An 18,904-nucleotide genomic window follows, 5' to 3' on the forward strand; every position below is an offset into this window, starting at 1 on the left:
GTGTGTGTGGGTGTGTGTGTGTGTGTGTGTGTGTTTTCCTGTCTCTAGGTGGAGCTATGGCAATAGCTGAGAGCTGAATGTTCCTGTTGTGTAGACATTGAAAAGAGAAAGAAAGACAGTCAGTGTGTGTGTGTGTGTGTGTGTGTGTGTGTGTGTGTGTTTCCCTTGTGATGGACCAGCTATTCGTCCAGGGTGTTTCCTACCTTTCTTCCAGTGAATCAATCAACCAGGTTTTGTTTACTCATCAACTAGCTGGGTAATAACCAGGAACTGTACTAGTGACCAACCTGGTCAGTTATGCTATTATTCCAGCCGGCTTTTCGACTCACACTGGTAAAGTATGTGAAGGGGGTGAATACTTCTGCTCATGTAGTCGGGCGTTGCTGTGTCTGATCCACTCATACCAGCACAACACACACTAACACACCACCACCATGTCAGTGTCACTGCAGTGCTGAGAATCATCCACCACCTAAATAATACCTGCTCTGTGGGGGTCCTGATCATTGAAAAACAGGGTGAAAGAGGGGGGGGGGGGGGGTAACAAAGCATGCAGAGAAACAGATGGACTACAGTCAGTAATTGTAGAACTACAAAGTGCTTCTATATGGTAAGTGGAGCTGATAAAATGGACAGCAAGTGTAGAAACAAGGAGGTGGTCATAATGTTATGCCTAATCAGTGTACATTTGGACCTACAATAAATTTTACAATACAATATAGTACAATACATACTGTATCTGACACATGCCATCCTTTTCAGCCTGTGGTGTCCGTGCAGACGCCTCATTGGCCGATAGCACCGCTGAGATCCGAACCCTGGACCAGAAATAATGCAGACTGTAGTGAATACAGCATGTGATGTATGGAAAAGGACACGAAGCTAAGTGGGAGCAAACACTGAGCTCTGTAGGATGTTTTTTCTGTCAGTAGTGGAGTTCCTGGTGTACACCGAGCACTGAGCAGCGTCTGTGGAGATCAGACCTGTCAGTCACACCCACACACTACAGAGCTGAGGTACAGCAGTGAGCGCCGAGTGCCGCGGACAAAGAAAAAAGCTGCTTTTTTTTAGATGCCTTTCTTCTTCTCAGGGGCTTTTCCTTCAGGGAATCAGTGAGGAAGTCGCTGAAGAACAAAGGTGAGGTGGGTTTTATAGAAGCCACAGTCAGGGGGCTAAAAAGGAGGAACCTGCCGCTCATAAGGGTCATATTATTACTGCATTTACATGAGAAGCATCAAAACCATGAGTCTCGGCACAAACAACCGCTTAAAACCATCAGATCCAGTGTTACATCTCCACATGTATCTGTGTTTTATCTGGATTTTCCTCCATGTTTCACTTTTAAACTTGTGTTACAGCTCGAGCTTCTGAGAAATGGTGAGAATCAGAATTAGCTTCTCCCAGAGTCTAAAACGCTTCTGGTTCAAAATAAAGCTTAACGTGGTTTAATGTGGTAAAAGAAGGAGACAGGAGCACTAAACTTCTCTTCATTATTACTGCTCATAAGTTCCTCCACTAATCACATTCCTCACTCGCTGTTTTACTACAATAAGTCGCGTTAAGCGTTGTTTGTATGGCCTGTGAATGCGCTCTTAGACGTATGAGTCAGTCCATATCAAATGAATCAGAAACAGTTCCACCAGTTTTGGTGCACTGGATAGGCAACCATTAAAAAGGGAACGGTTTTACATGTGGTGGCCACAGATTATTCCTCTCTGTCATACTTCCCGAATGATTCTTCTCTGGTTTTGCATCCTTGTTGTTACTGGTAGCACGATGTCGTACCTGCAGCCCATTATGGTTGTACATGTAGTCCAGCACCACAAACGACTATCAATTAACTTGCTTAATGTTAATTAAGAAAGTATAACCTCTGTAAATCATCAATAGATTATTAATAATAATTGAACAAACTTATAAGAACAAGTAAACGATTTGTTTTCTGTGTTTTAATCAAGTTTGCGTCCTGTTAATTTTTTATTTCAAAATATATTTTATGCGTTTTTCTCCCATTTTCTCCCAATTAATCGTAGTCAATTTGTCTTCCGCTGCTGGTGGATCCACGATTTTTTGCAGTTGAGGAGGGTATATTGCTGCTCACGCCTCCTCCGACCCGCCCGCAGCCCTTAACGGAACCCTTTTCCACTCATGCACTCTACACATGCACCTCTTACCACCAATCAAGGTCCTTACACAGCGTTTAAAGACCCCGCCCACATATTCCGGGCATCCCTCCCTGCAGGCATTGCCAGTTATGCCCGCTAGATGGCGCCCAGCCGACCGGTTTCGAACCGAGGAGTTCAGAATCTCGGCGCTGGTGTGCTAGTGGAATATCCCGCTGTGCCACCTGGGCGCCTCCCGTGACTGTTTACTGCATTAAATTTAGATTTGAAACAAGTGCTTCACCTCCTAACGTTCTCACACTGTCAGAAACGCCGCCGTTTTATACGCGTCAGCAGTGTAGGTGTCAGCGTGGACATCCAAACAAAGACATTCAGAAGATCTGACGTACTCTAGATGTGATCTTTGTGGGACATTAGTTTATAGCAGGAGTTGAAACGGTAATAAAATGCATCCATGGATCCAAACGGCTCGGTGTTAAGAAATGCTTTAAAAGTGCTTTCATGCATCATTACGATTAATTGTCTCAGTCTAATTAGTTTGAGACCGGAATCAGACGTTGTTTACCTCCTTGTATACCATAGTGTACCGTTATTATTTACATCCTCAGATGCATTTCATTAATCAGACCGCCTCACTCTGAAAACGTATTATTATTATCCTGGAGATTCACACAGTTTGACTTGATAAATTTTAGTTTATTATTAATTAAAATATGTTTATTTGCCTCAGATTAAGGTTTGGGATGCAGTAATTACCACAGAAATCCAGCTCATTAATAGCATGTGAGCTTTAACGTTTAATGAGGTGGAACAAAAACACAGGACGTAATAAAAAGCGCCACCACGCTGAGATCTTTAAATTCTAAGCTTGACCTTCACAAACTGCTCAGCCGGCCATCAGCAATCGATCTGTTTACAGCAGCAGACCTTCACCCCGGTGAGTCTTTTTCCTTAATGTTGTGCACCAAGTTTTAAAGTATATAGCCAATAAAAAGAATCAATTCCTTATTTCTATGCATAGTCTAGAGTCTAGAGTCTTTACCGCAGTACTGTACATTTACATTGATGGAACGTTTAGTTTGGCTGTCTGGTTAAAAAGCAGAAGTCGACTTGGGCGTTTGATTTCCAGAAAATATCTTTTGTACATTTAGTTAGGCAACATCCAGTAGTTATAACATATTATGAACCAGTTCCGTGTGTTTCCACCAAAAAAAAAGAGGTTCCAGAGAGTGAACTAGGGTTCTAATCTGGCACCACAGAATACTCGGTTTTTCAGTGCAAACCTTGACGTCATCTGTGGGCGTGTCACAGTGTCAAGGTTTGGGTGCTCTTACATGAAACTGCTAAACTGCTTTGGCGCTAAACTTTCATCTTTTAAAGTTCATCTGATTCAATTTTGATCCAGTTTGCCGCTGATATTCGCTGATATTTTTAAAGAGATAAATTGTGTGATATGACGTGGTAAAAGTGACCCGGACAGAACGAACATGCTTAACGTGAAAAATAAAACATAATGGGCTTGTTGTACTTACACAATGCACTTATAACCAGTACAGAGCACTTATAACCAGTACAGAGCACTTTTAACCAGTACAGAGCACTTATAACCAGTAATAACAGAGAGAAATTGAGGTGTTTTTGTTGTACTTTTAGTACATTCAGCCACTTTACGCTTTATTATTTACGTGAAGCTTTTTCGACTCTCCCGAGAAGCCGATTTTCAGAACCCCGAGCTGCAGAACTTTAGTGATTTACCACTGGAGTCGAGCGCTGAGCAAATCAGTTATTTGCGCCGAGGGTCGCGGTGAGAGCGAAGCGCAAAACGCTTCTCACGGCAATAAACTAAAGAAAACAACAACTGCGACAAACACGTTTACGTCTTCTTATCACCGATAGCTGATCGATGCTTTTTGCATAAAAGCGAACATCTGTAACAACAGCACAAATCCCCACAGGTAATCTACACGCTCCACCATCATGTTACGACTTTTTACTTTCATTGTGTAACACCCACTGTTGATGACGCAGGCTTGGTTCCCAAAAACTGGTGGAAACGAGGGTCGGTTCTCTACTAAACACCAAGGTTCGAGGAAACCTGAACCAAACCAGTTCAAGAACCAGAACCAGAGTTCTTTTGGTGGAAAAGTGGTATGGGTGGTAGGGGTAGCATAGTGGTTAGGTTACTGGCTAGTAATCAGAAGAGTTCTGGTTTGAGCCCCACCACCCAATCTGCCACTTTAGGGCTCGTTCCTCCAATTAATTGCTCGAATTATATTCAATCATAATTGTAAGTGAATTTGGACAAAACTGTCAGCTAAATGCTGCAAATATTGCAAGATATGCACAAACTTTTGCACACGACACAGTTAAACTTTACTATTTTTATTTTTTGAAGTTACATCGCATATAAATTATTACATGTTGGAAAAGTAGTGTTTACATCTTTCCTTATTAATCAACGTTATAATAATTTTACAGTGGTTATTAGCGAGTATAGCATGTGCTCTGGCTTGGCTCCTCCTTTTGACAGCTGAATCCCAAATCCAGTATTATTTAAACAAAGTACACTAAGTAGGGAGCAAACGGCATTATTTTACAGCCCTCGTGTAGGGAACGCGGGGTTGTTTGAGACTGCTGTGTTGAGCTCTGCTGCGCATGCGCGGTGCTGGTACTGCAGCCAGGGGGCGTGAACATGGTGTCCTGAGCGCCGTGAGGAGATGAGACGGGAGCAGAGGAGCGAGCCGGAGCGTCCAGCCCACACAGCGCACACGGCACACGGCACACGGGAGACTGTCTGACCGCATCGCTCCACCGACCAGCGCGCAGGGACCGGCCGCCGTCCAGCGCGGCACCCATCTGGACCGGGTAGACGTTAGAAAGCGTGTATGCTTCGCTTAGGGATTAAACGGCCGTACGTGCGGGATTTTCGGCAGCTAATCTGATTTGGATGCGGTTGCGGAGCTCGGCGGCGGGGACGAGAAGCAGGTGAGAGCCGACGCGGCCGCTCCTTGTTTTCAGGATCTGGGCTGGACATGGCGAGCGAGAAGCCGCTCTCGGAGCGAGATGCGGCGGCCGGCGGGGACGCGATGGTGTCCGGCTCGGGCTCGGGTTCGGGCTCGGTGGTGCTGGCCGCCGGCGTGATCAATTCCGCGGTTCCGATCCGCAACATCCGCATGAAGTTCGCCGTTCTCATCGGCCTCATCCAGGTCGGAGAGGTCAGCAATCGGGACATCGTGGAGACGGTGCTCAATCTGGTGAGTCCCGGGCGAGATCTGCATTAGCACAATGCATTTCAGTCGAACCCCCCACTCCCCATCTATCTATCCGTCCAGCCAGTCAGCCATCCGTGTGTGTGTGTGTGTGTGTGTGTGTGTGTGTGTGTGAGTGTGTGTGTGTGTGTGGTTTGTTTAATTAAACGCTTCGGCCTTGCGGTGATGCTGCTCTTATAGTTCTGCTTTTCACCATGATGTCATTGTCACCGCATCCACAACGCAAAATAAATAAATAATAATAATAATCATTTGCATTTTAAACCTTTATTTACAGCAACATCTGATGATGTGATGCTGCGCAGGGCCTCGCTGCCTTTTGTTGACACCTCGATGGCTTTCAGTTTGCAGGATTGTTGGTATTTTTAGCTTTTAAACGTGCGTCAAAACGTGTAATTTTGTGCGTTTTTACGCACAATTTTTGTTCTTAGTGCGCATTCGCTTTTATTTATCCCGACATAGATCCTGTAGCACCGGTGTAACAATGACTTTGCCAATTCGTGTCAGCCTGCTTTTGTGTCTATTTGGATTTTTTTTGTTGTTGCACAAACACCCATCAGGAGACCCTTTTTCTCCCAGTATGAGGATGGATTCTGAGATGTGATTGTGTGCTTATCAGGGCTGAGTTTTTTTTTCCACATTCATTAATATTCAGGAGGCATCAGGCTGTGCCATCATGCTGCTTTATTTTCTGGCGGATATTCCGCCTGTGAGGCTTAAGCCAGCCTGTGAGGCTGTCCGGCTAGTCCGGGCTAGGCCGCACGCCTCCCTGTATCAGGGTTTTGGTTACCGAACGGTCCGGTCCGTGAGGTGCACCGCGTAGGAAAGGGAAGGAAACGTGCAGTGAGAGACATCTATCGACCTAAAGTTCCAACACGAGCATGGGTTTGATTCCCCGTTAGCATCCTCAGGCTACACCAACGTCGCAGACTGACTTCTAGGCTTTAATTGATGACGTCAGACGCCCTCCGTGCACGTCGGGGATCCGGCAGGGCTCATAAATACGGCCTATCCCGGGCCGGAGATGCTGCAGCCTCTCAGTGCGCATGAATCCGCCAGGACGGCGCGTGGAAGCAGGTGGAGGAGGAGATGGAAGGAAGGAGGAGGAGGGGGCGGCTGCTGCTGCTGCAGTGGCGACGCGCTCGGAAACCTGGACCGAATGCTTGGAGGACAGATCAGGAGGATGGGAGGAGGAGGAGGAGGAGGAGGACGATGATGGGTAGCACTGATGCGTATCGCACTGATTCAGGATGGAACAGTGGGAACGTCAGGGAGGCAGGCCCGGCCGCGTGTAGGTGGGATAGACCTCATGCATTATGCAGCCTGGGCTAAAACCGCCGCTTGTAGCTGATTGATTGATCGAATCCCGACCGCCGTTCTGAGAAGGGAATGCGGTGGAGGCTTAATTAATTGCTCTTCTGCACAACCAAACCACAGAATCGATTTATTTACTGGAAGACACGTGCACGTCCTTGTTTCTGATTATTTGATGCTTTATAGCGGTTTCCAGTGCCGTTTTTTCTATTTTTGATTTGTCGTTGATACCCGAGTGACCTATTTTGATGCGGACAGCCTTAATGTGCAGTCCTGCAGTTGTGTTCTTTATACCCATGGGAGTCAAAACATTTTACACCCTCTTTATCCTAACATTAAATGACTGACAGAGAATTGATGGATCATGTTTCAAAGGACAATTTAAACATCAGTAGACCTATTTCGCTGTCTTATCTCAGCGGTAAACTATGCTAGCTCACTACTGCGGAGATCTTGGGGTTCAAAACAAGGGTTCAAATCTCAGTGCTCTCAGTGCAGGTCCCAAGCCCGGATAGAAATATTAATATTATTATTATTATTTTTGCATCTAGTCATATCAATCCCCTGATCGCATCTTTCCTCTACTGCTTCAGACCTTCAGGGTTTATACAGAGATCCGTATCGCACACGGAGAGTCACACGCTGATCTCCGTTATCCCCCGTCTCTGTGCAGCACCATCGATCCGCCAGCAGAGGGTGTAACTGCAGCACTCATGAGGAATCCCTATGACCCTTGTAGGCGCCCGCCGGACGTTAGCAAGCCTATGTTTCATGTTTTACCTCGTTTTCTCCCCCAGCACTAAAGTACCGAGCTGTTTACCTCTGAAATAAAAAACTCATCATAATTATACATTGTTTTTAAACAGATAATATAAAAAGAATACACCAGAGCTCATCTGTTTGATTACAATATCGTTCCTTATTTAATAAAACAAGGTTGAGTGGGGATAATCTGGATTTCCTGTATAAATGCGCTGGTGCTCTTGTTTCTAGATGTCTAAGCAGTCGAGCAGGTCATGTGAGCGCTTGCTGTTCGGGGTAACCCCCAGTGGAGCTGACATATTTGCTATTGTAATCCTGGCAGCCGCCGCCGCTTCCCGTGTTCACGCTCAGCTGATCCCCGTATGAAAAACTCGATTTTAAAGATTTGAACCCTAAAGGAGCCATTTAGAGGGGTAATCTGCCATGTTTTTATTTGTGAGCAGTGAAGAATTGTGGCGGTTTGTTCATTTATTCATTCACCGGCACCAGGCGGGTTTGTACGGAGATCCGTATTGCGCAACGAGAGTCACATTTCTATCTTAATTATCCCTCGTCTTTGGGCAGCGCCATCGACCAGCCAGCAGAGGGCGTAACTGCAGCACTCATGCCCTCCCTCCCTCAGACTCTGACTAGCCTGTCATTGCCCGTGTAGGTGCCCGGCTGGTTGATATCACAGCCGAGATTCGGACCTGCTAGGCTACCCGAGTACCTTTTCATTTAGGCTCGTGTACACACACACACACACACACACTCACACGCACACAGACTGCATGTGGGCTTGATATTTGGAGCTCTCCTGCCATTACCCGAGCATCATTGTTGCCATGGAAATGGCGCCAAGGGACCTTGGCACTGGCTTCCCACCGTACCAACTGTTGTCAGCTGCTTTTTTTTACAGGCTGCATCATCTCATCCCGTATCTCGTCTCGTATCATAATTCTGACGCCGAATGTAGTGACTGTAATGCACGGAGCTGCAGGTTCAGCAGGACGCCGGGGGCGACCCGCGTCTCTCCCGTCGTCCTCATTCGTGTCTCTGGATGGCGAGCTGGCGTGACGAGCTCTCAGAGGAAACGTCTCGTTAGTTCCAAGGTCAGGAAACGTGGCTCAAGGTCACACAGTCGTCAGGAACACGATAGCACGACAAGGGAACACCAAAAGCACAAGGAAACACGGCCTCATCCTAGTAACGGCGTATCAGCATCATGTTCTACCGTTCATATTTGCATTTTCCATCTTGCTCTGGACATATGGAAACAGGAGGGGGTGGGGGGGGGCTGCAAATCTACCAGGAGGATCGTGGGTGGGGGGGTCCTGCCATTCTAAAACGTTCCTGTCATGTCAACAACTGATGGGATTACTGACCAATCCTACAATTATGCAGAGCCACTGAATGGATTGTGGTTGTGGTTAATAATTTTTACATCAGTATATTTGGGGGGGGGGGTCCCCCTGTCCTGTGTCCCCCTGTCCTGTGTCCCCCTGTCCTGTGTCCCCCGTCCTGTGTCCCTGTGTCCCCCATGGAGTGTGGCGGTGCTGCTTATGCCAAGTTCACACTACACGACTTGCCAAGTGGTCGGGTCGCTGTACAGTTCACACTACACGACTGGATCTCTTGTAATCGGGAGTCTTTCAAGTCGTATTACAAGTGTGTATTTCACACTACACGACTGATCGGTGACAGGGGGTCTCACACTACACCATCTATCACGAGGGGTTTAATGATACCACGTCCAAAAATGCACGTCAACAAGTAGCGAGCGATCAAAGTTTGTGTGCCGATGTGCAGCGTGAAATCAAGGAGGAAAAATAAATGAATCTGAGTGTATTTGGCAACACGAGCAGCTTGGATTGTTCTATAGTGAGTTGGAGGTTAATAAATATTGTTTGTAATGCAGTGTGGGTGTTCTGTAGAGAATGATAAGGTCAGAAATACTGTAATGTGTGTGTGTGCTGATGTATTCTGATATGAACTATATTACGCTCCTGTCCCACCTTTTTACACACCTCCCCTGCGTTTCCCCTCGCAACGTATCTTGCGTTCTCATTGGCTGTTCGACATAGCACTCACTGCCAGTCGGGCAACTCGGATCCAGATATCTGACATGTTAGAAATCTCGCTTCGGTCGGCGAGCGCTCAGTGAGCCGCTCAGATCGAGTTGTTGGATAGTTCACACATAGCGATTGAGAGCCGAGTTTCGATCGCCGAGCGAACACCGAGTTTCTCCAGAGCCGGCAAATCAAGCGCCGACCAGTCGCCGAGCGAAGGTGAACTAGGCATTAGCTTTGTCTGATAGAACTTTGACCCAGTTTGCTGTTCGCTGACCTTGTCAAAGCTCCTCCAATGAGACGAACTGTTCGATATGAGGCGGTAAAACTTAACGTGACTTATTATAGTAAAACAGCGAGTGAGGAATGTGATTAGTGGAGGAACTTATGAGCAGTAATAATGAAGAGAAGTTTAGTGCTCCTGTCTCCTTCTTTTACTACATTAAACCTCATTAAGCTTTATTTTGAACCAGAAGCGTTTTAGACTCTGGGAGAAGCTGATTCTGCCTCTGAGCTATAACACAAGTTTAAAAGTGAAACAAAGAGGAAAATCCAGATAAACACAGATACATGTGGAGCTGTTACCCTGGATCTGACGCTTATTCCACACTGATGCAGGTTCAGATCATATTCGCACTGATGGCGTTGAACAAAGCGGCGGTTTGCGCGGAGGCTCGCGGTTCTGCCGCTTCTCTTGTGAACGCGGCCTGACGGTTCGAGCAGCGAGGCTTGTCACAAACTGAGCATCTAGGGCTTCATTTAACTCCTCATACATGCAAGCATCACACAGCCAACAGGCTTTTCTCACATCAGTCCTACCAGCCCACGCGCCACACACACACACACACACACACTCACACACACACAGAGATGACTTAATCTAGACGTCCTTGATAGTCACCGTCCTCTTATTCTCGGCTCAGAGTGTCTGACACGTTCGTTGCAGTTTTATTTTGCGCTGATGTTCGCTGTGGAGCCAAAAGTATTCGGACACCCGACCATGAGCATGTCGGATGTCTTGCTGTTAAAGTAGCGCGACCTCTGTGTGATCTTGTGCCAATTCAGTCAGAAGATGGCAGCGTTTGTATCGCTGGGTACTCTCTTTGATTAATAAAGCCTCAGTTGATGTTCCTGTTCGTCCCATTTACGTTACATTTTCAGCATTTAGCAGACGCTTTTATCCTTTGACAGTATACTGTCTAAGCCATTGAGGATTAAGGGCCTTGCTCAAGGGCCCAACAGCTGCAACCTTGCAGTGGTGGTGCTTAAACCAGCGACCTTTCAATTACTAGTCCAGTACCTTAACCGCTAGGCTACAACCGCCCTATCCCAGAGCTGTTGAGTGTCTTTATAGAGCTTGCTCATGCTGGAACGGGAAAGAGCCTTCCCTAAACTGCTGCAAGTTGGAAGCTTGTCTTTTCCTTTATATAATTTATATATTACACCTGTTAGCCAATGTCGTCTAGATTAACACACACCCCCACTGACACGTGTGCAGTACCGCTTCTTTTCACCTGCACCAGGCGGGTTCATTCGGAGATCCGTATCGCGCACAGAGAGTCACGCACTGATCTCCTTTATCCCCCGTCTCTGTGCAGCAGCATTGATCAGCCAGCAGAGGTCATAATTGCAGCAGTTATGAGAGACCCTTTCATCCCTCCCTCCACACTAGACAGCACTAGTAGGCGCGGTCAGTCAGTCACATCAGACTTTCACTGTCTAGACTGGACTCACGCAGACCTAGATTTCTGGATCCCATCCACCAGCCCCTGTTAAGAGCGTCTCATTCTAGCCGGGAACGTCGGGAACGTCGTCCTCTGCACCGCGTGGGAAGTGGCGGAATGTACTGGACGTACCGAGTCCGAATATTCGCTCGGTGTGTTCGTAGCCAGTGATTGCCCGTCGAAAACCTCCGATGATTGTAATTATTTCCGTTCTCAGCTGCCCGTTTCTCTGCCAGTCTGTTCAGAGCGGCCGCCGGCGTTGGCGTGGGCAGATGAAAAACGCTCGACCTTGACCGTGTCTCGCGGAATCTGGATTTATCTGCACGCCGCGCTGTTTACGTTCTAAAATATGAAGACGTGCGGTTTGACTCGCCGTGTTGTTTTCTCTCGAGGTCGGGACTCGCGGCTTCCAACCATTTTCCCTCTTTTCCTCCCAATTTAGTCATAGCCAGTTCCTCTTTCTCTGCTGGAGACTTTCGATGGTACGAGGAGGGTATATTCTCCTGACACACCCTCCCTCCGACGTGTGCGCCCTCCACCGACCCCTTCTTATTCGCCCGTACTTCGGTGGATCAGCGCGTGACTCTCGTGAGCGAGACCGACCTCACGTGCTGATCCACCGAGGTACGGGCGAATAAGAAGGGGTCGGTGGAGGGCGCACACGTCGGAGGGAGGGCGTGTCAGGAAAATATACCCTCCCCGTACACCATCAGGGTCTCCAGCCGAGGAAGAGGAACTGGCTATGACTAAATTGGGAGTGAAAGAGAGAGAATGGTTAGAAGCCGCGAGTCCACTTCTGTACAGCCACCTCGAGCTACTAACCAGGGTCCTTACACAGCCTCGAAGACCCCGCCCACTTTTTAGTCCCGTCTTTTCCCACCCAGCAGACTAGCGGCTGATTCTATCTGCTCCTGGCACTAGGGGGCGCTCAGCCAACTGGTAGCAGAGCTGAGATTCGAACTCGAAGAGAGATAATCACTAGCAGATTATCCTGCTGCACCACCAGTAAAAAAATCAGATCTGGACTGCAGACAGGCTGGTCAAGCAGATGCACTCTGAGTCTACGTAACCACGTAGCCAGTTACGAGCTATACGACGTATAAAAAATAATGTACACATAATGTACAGTAAACATAAATGTTTACGTGTTTAAACCTTCTACATTAAGATGTACAGTCGTTTGTGTTTGTGCTGATTACTCGTCCCATCACACCTCACAAACACGCATAAATCCTGACCTATCAGTACAAAACCCTAAACACCGGCTGTAAAGAGTAAAACGGTGATAAGAGCTCCATGTGAGTGTGTGTGTGTGTGTGTGTGTGAGAACAATAAGCAGTTGTCTGTGCTTTGTTCTAAACCCTGACACCAGGCTTCTCTGTTAGAGCAGAGGCGTAAGGACGAGCCTCACAACGTGCACGGTGCTGTGGGATGAATTAGAACCCCGTGGTTACGCAGTTGCCAGTGCTGTTGGAATGATGCAGTGAAAATCGTAACGTGTTTGTCAGAGGAATCACACGTCACATGTTTCTATTCCTCTGCTCTGATTGGAGGATCCTGCGCTGTTTAAGCTCTCATCAGTGCAGCGGAGCGGTGGCTTCCTGTCCGGGGCTTTAGCTTCATTCAGCGGGAGCTAAAAGGCGCTAAAATGCAGGTTAATGAGCAGCGAACCCCCGCCGCTCCGGGGCTACCTAGCAACAGCGTTGGTGGTGGTGGTGGTGGGGGGGGGGGGGGGTGTCAGTGTTACCCATCCATCCATCCATCAGAGACGTGAAATTCATGATTACAGAAGAAGACTCGATGAAATCAGATATTTGTAGACAGCGTGACGTGAAGAGCTGATATTATTTTACGTTAAATGTTGGGAACGTCGGGATGCCTAGCCATACAAATGCTCTTTTTTTACTACTGAACAGGCACAAATTCCCATACACAGACATGCTTTACCATCTAGTGGGAAGCTTCACAGAAGAGCAACTGTTGTTCTAGCTGGAAAGATCACACTGAGGTCACTCAAAGAAACAGGAACGTCCAAGAAGGACGTCATGCTCAGGTGTCCAAATACTTTTCCATGCGTGTTCATGCTCTTAGATTCCACCAGTGCTCATTTTTTTATTTGTCACTGGGACCCTAATTTAGCTTGTTTAACTAGTTACAGTAAAAGAGTAACACCAGTGTAACAGTAAGACCGGTGTAATAATAACAGTAACACCGGTGTAATAATAACAGTAACACCGGTGTAATAATAACAGTAACACTGGTGTAATAATAATAACAGTAACACCGATGTAATAATAACAGTAACACCGGTGTAATAATAACAGTAACACTTGTGTAATAATAATAACAGTAACACCGATGTAATAATAACAGTAACACCGGTGTAATAATAACAGTAACACTGGTGTAATAATAACAGTAACACTGGTGTAATAATAACAGTAACACTGGTGTAATAATAACAGTAACACTGGTGTAATAATAATAACAGTAACACCGGTGTAATAATAACAGTAACACTGGTGTAATAATAACAGTAACACTGGTGTAATAATAACAGTAACACTGGTGTAATAATAACAGTAACACCGGTGTAATAATAACAGTAACACTGGTGTAATAATAAGAGTAACACCGGTGTAATAATAATAACAGTAACACCGGTGTAATAATAACAGTAACACTGGTGTAATAATAACAGTAACACCGGTGTAATAATAACAGTAACACCGGTGTAATAATAATAACAGTAACACCGGTGTAATAATAATAACAGTAACACCGGTGTAATAATAATAACAGTAACACCGGTGTAATAATAATAACAGTAACACCGGTGTAATAATAACAGTAACACCGGTGTAATAATAATAACAGTAACACTGGTGTAATAATAACAGTAACACCGGTGTAATAATAACAGTAACACTGGTGTAATAATAAGAGTAACACCGGTGTAATAATAATAACAGTAACACCGGTGTAATAATAACAGTAACACTGGTGTAATAATAAGAGTAACACCGGTGTAATAATAATAACAGTAACACCGGTGTAATAATAATAACAGTAACACCGGTGTAATAATAATAACAGTAACACCGGTGTAATAATAATAACAGTAACACCGGTGTAATAATAACAGTAACACCGGTGTAATAATAATAACAGTAACACCGGTGTAATAATAATAACAGTAACACCGGTGTAATAATAATAACAGTAACACCGGTGTAATAATAATAACAGTAACACCGGTGTAATAATAAGAGTAACACCGGTGTAATAATAAGAGTAACACCGGTGTAATAATAATAACAGTAACACCGGTGTAATAATAAGAGTAACACTGGTGTAATAATAAGAGTAACACCGGTGTAATAATAACAGTAACACCGGTGTAATAATAATAACAGTAACACCGGTGTAATAATAATAACAGTAACACCGGTGTAATAATAATAACAGTAACACCGGTGTAATAATAACAGTAACACCAGTGTAATAATAATAACAGTAACACCGATGTAATAATAACAGTAACACCGGTGTAATAATAACAGTAACACCGGTGTAATAATAATAACAGTAACACCGGTGTAATAATAACAGTAACACCGGTGTAATAATAATAACAGTAACACCGGTGTAATAATAATAACAGTAACACCGGTGTAATAATAACAGTAACACCGGTGTAATAATAATAACAGTAACACCGGTGTAATAATAATAACAGTAACACCGGTGTAATAATAATAACAGTAACACCGGTGTAATAATAATAACAGTAACACCGGTGTAATAATAACAGTAACACCGGTGTAATAATAATAACAGTAACACCGGTGTAATAATAAGAGTAACACCGGTGTAATAATAACAGTAACACCGGTGTAATAATAAGAGTAACACCGGTGTAATAATAAGAGTAACACCGGTGTAATAATAAGAGTTACAGTAACACCGGTGTAATAATAATAACAGTAACACCGGTGTAATAATAAGAGTAACACCGGTGTAATAATAACAGTAACACCGGTGTAATAATAAGAGTAACACCGGTGTAATAATAAGAGTAACACCGGTGTAATAATAAGAGTAACACCGGTGTAATAATAAGAGTTACAGTAACACCAGTGTAACCGAACGTAACACTACATATGTACACAATTGTTGTAACGAGTCTTTACACCTCCACACTTCACAGACTGACTGCATGATCGGTTAGCAAGCAGCGTGGTGACGCAGTGGGTGGTGCTTTTGCCCCTCAGTAAGAAGTAAGAAGGTGTTTGATCTCCTGGCAGGATAACCAGGGTCCCTTCTGTGTTGAGTTTGCATGTTCTCCCTGCGTAGAATGATGTAAACCTCAGTAGCTCAGATCCCATCCTGCTCCGTCCGCTCAGCCCCTCCATTAATCACCGAATATCTAAACACGTCACACTGATGTGGGTCTGAGCAATGTCAGGATGAAGGGACGAGCGCTTTTCCAGCCTGTGCGGGGAACAGGGGGGTGAGGGGGGTATTTCGGAGGCCGTTTGTCAGACGTGGACGTACGCTCCTCCTGCCTCGCCTTGTTTACAGACCTCCACCAATCACGTCTGACTGCGGAGGTGAAAGGGTTTCTGGGACGTTCACTCGGCCCTGAGGCTCCCCCCCCCCCGGGGTCCGGCTGGCGGTTCCCGTGTTAAACCAGGCAGCAAAATCAATCAGGTTTTTTTTTTACCGAGGCTTCTCGGGAAGTTGAAGTTAATTTGAAAGCGAGTCGAGAGTCGAATCCCTCGGCGAGCAATTAATGACGGAGCCGTTCGGGGGAGAAATAGTGCTTCAGTTGCACTTTATCAGTCACACTGTAGCAGATAACTGGAGTTCAGCAGAACGTGTACGGTCCTGTTAAGGCCTGGTGGGGGGCGGGGGGTCTAGCTTTAGAACCGAGGATGCACAATCCTGCACCAGACTTCATATTTATTTGGATAAAACGGTTGACCAGGCAGTGGGTCCCTAAAATTTGTGAATTTAAAAAGGACGACTGGAATGTTCGACACAATCGTCAACACACCTGAGCGGTCGCACGTGAGAGGCAGAACGACGTCACCGTAAACCTCGTACATTCTCTATATGTGTGAGGGAGCCGAACCATGTGACACTGAGTAGTGATGTAATAAACGTGTGTGTTTGGGGGAGGGAGTGTGTTGAATGTAGTCGTGTGTGTGTGTGTGTGTGTGTGTGTGTGTGTGTGTGTGTGTGTGATTTATGCAGCGGGGTTGCCAGGTTCACACGTTTTCGTGGCGAGAGTAGAGATAATGGCGCCGTCGTGAGGCTCGTTAAGCTAACGTGAATTGTGTCGCGGCACTCGAGCGCGCCCCCGCTGACCTCCACCTTCATCGGGGCTTTTGTAGTGCCACATCAAAAGAGAGGGTACGCTCGCGCGCACACACACACACACACACACACACACACTCACACACACACACACACACTCACACACACTAAAAACCCATTACAGAGTCATTATTACATTTCTGAAAAAAACCTGAGTGCTCGAGTGCGGGAGTACGTTAGCTCACTACCACATCTCAGCGGTGCTATCGGCCGGTCAGGCGTCTGCACGGGATGAAATAGGACGCCAGCGGTGAGCCAAATCTTCTCAACCTGTGCAGCCTTGTTTTAAAATCTACTGGAACTGATTCCAGTGGGGAGGTTGGAGGTTGCTGGGAGTTTGTTTGAAGGTTGCTGGGAGGTTGGAGGTTGCTGGGAGGATGTTGGGAGGTTGCTGGGAGGATGTTGGGAGGTTGCTGGGAGGTTGCTTGGAGGTTGCTGGGAGGTTGCTGGGAGGTGGCTGGGAGGATGTTGGGAGGTTGCTTGGAGGTTGTTGGGAGGTTGTAGGTTGTTGGGAGGTTGTTGGGAGGTTGTGGGTTGTTGGGAGGTTGTGGGTTGTTGGGAGGTTGTAGGTTGCTGGGAGGATGTTGGGAGGTTGCTGGGAGGATTTTGGGAGGTTGGAGGTTGTTGGGAGGTTGGAGGTTGTTTGGAGGTTGTTGGGAGGTTGTAGGTTGTTGGGAGGTTGTAGGTTGCTGGGAGAATGTTGGGAGGTTGCTTGGAGGATGTTGGGAGGTGGCTGGGAGGATGTTGGGAGGTTGCTGGGAGGATGTTGGGATGCTGTGAGGATGTTAGTAGCCCAAGGCACCTGTACAGAAGTGGAGGAACGTGACCGACCTCACACGCTGATCCACCGAAGTACGGGCGAATAAGGGGGGGTCGGTGGAGCGCGCACACATCGGAGGGAGGGCGTGTCAGGAGAATATTCCCTCCTCAGTGCGCCATCAGGGTCTCCAGCAGAGGAAGAGGAACTGGCCATGACTAAACTGGGAGAAAAAGGGAGGAAATGCAGAACTAAGATGAGACAGTGGTAAATGACGGGTACGTAGAGCGAGCGCGGCAGCGTGATGGCATTTCCTCTGACTGGCACCGAGCTGTCACTTCAAATGTCATGGTGCAGCCGTGAACCACCAGCCGAGGAGAAACTCATTTCCTGTTGCTATGGTGAGTGATACCAAACCAATAAATATAACGGCGTCACGAGGAGGCGGAAAACAGATTCTGCTCGGCCGGAAAAAGACGCCGTTTAAAGACGAGAAGGACGCCGGCTAACGTCTCCCTCCGTGTACCGAAAACGCTTAAACCGTCCCTGACGCCCCAATTTACAAATAAACGACACTCGTATAATCAAACCTTTATACAGATTACACATCACTGAGGATTGAGGATGTGATGAGAACTCCGTTGGTTGCTCCGGATTCTGTTCGTCCACCACGTTTGTCATTTTTTGTGAGAAGAGTCGTGCCGCACTGAATGCTGGGGAGGCGTCGGACGCGCCCTCGTTATTCAGTCAGATCATCACTCAGAATTAAGGCGCCTCAGTAGGAGCATTTTAAGGGATCTAAGAATTTAGACACGCCTTCTTCTCAGGAGTGTAGGATGATGGGAAATGGTCTGTGTTGAGAGAGAGAGCTCGGTGTTCACACACAGATTCTTCCAGAAACGTTTATGTAACTGTATTTTGACGGATGCCAGGACTGTCCAAAGTGTAACTACACACACACACACACACACACACACACACGTTTTCTCTGTACGTTTGAGCTGCAGACGTTCTCGGCAGTCGTTTTTATTTATCTCTTCACCCTCCGTCTTCAGCAGAACCTGAACGGAGTGACGAGTCGAGGATTTGTTTCCTTGGTCCGCTCTGGAACATGTGACCCGGCTTATCCGAGGGTTCTCCGGGATTTAGCTGCTGCTGCTGCAAAATTCCTCACCTCGGCGTTCTTATGATTATAAAGTACTCGACTGAACGTCGTCAGGCGCCGTCGGTATTTTAGGAGACGTCTAGATCAGGGTTTTTCAAATCCGAGACCCAGGCATCACAAACGACACATCTAAACAAAACACAAACCAAAACGAGTTCATTAATAAAATTGGTGGCAATCTGGTCACACTGTGGTTTACAAGATGTATCATAAAGCCTCCACAAGGGGGCGCTCGTGTATAAATTCATTTTGTGTTCATGTGCCTGTTAAAATTAGTTTCTTTTATTATTATTATTATTATTATTCCCTGCGTTCCATTTTTGACTGGAAAAACCTTGGTCTAGGGCATGCTCATTTATC

At 46.3% G+C, this 18,904-nt stretch overlaps 1 protein-coding gene across 1 annotated transcript in view; it reads left to right on the forward strand.

The window, feature by feature from the left end:
* Positions 1-4,528: 4,528 nt before the first annotated feature.
* nbeaa (neurobeachin a) overlaps positions 4,529-18,904 on the forward strand; it is a 72,981-nt gene continuing 58,605 nt past the window's right edge. Inside the window, exon 1 of the mRNA XM_063014621.1 lies at positions 4,529-5,377. Coding sequence (XP_062870691.1) covers positions 5,156-5,377 — 222 coding nt within the window. The 5' untranslated portion in view covers positions 4,529-5,155. The remainder of the gene's footprint in view (positions 5,378-18,904) is intronic.

This window comes from Trichomycterus rosablanca, chromosome 18, assembly GCF_030014385.1.
Source record: "Trichomycterus rosablanca isolate fTriRos1 chromosome 18, fTriRos1.hap1, whole genome shotgun sequence".
NCBI classification, from domain to species: Eukaryota; Metazoa; Chordata; class Actinopteri; order Siluriformes; family Trichomycteridae; genus Trichomycterus; species Trichomycterus rosablanca.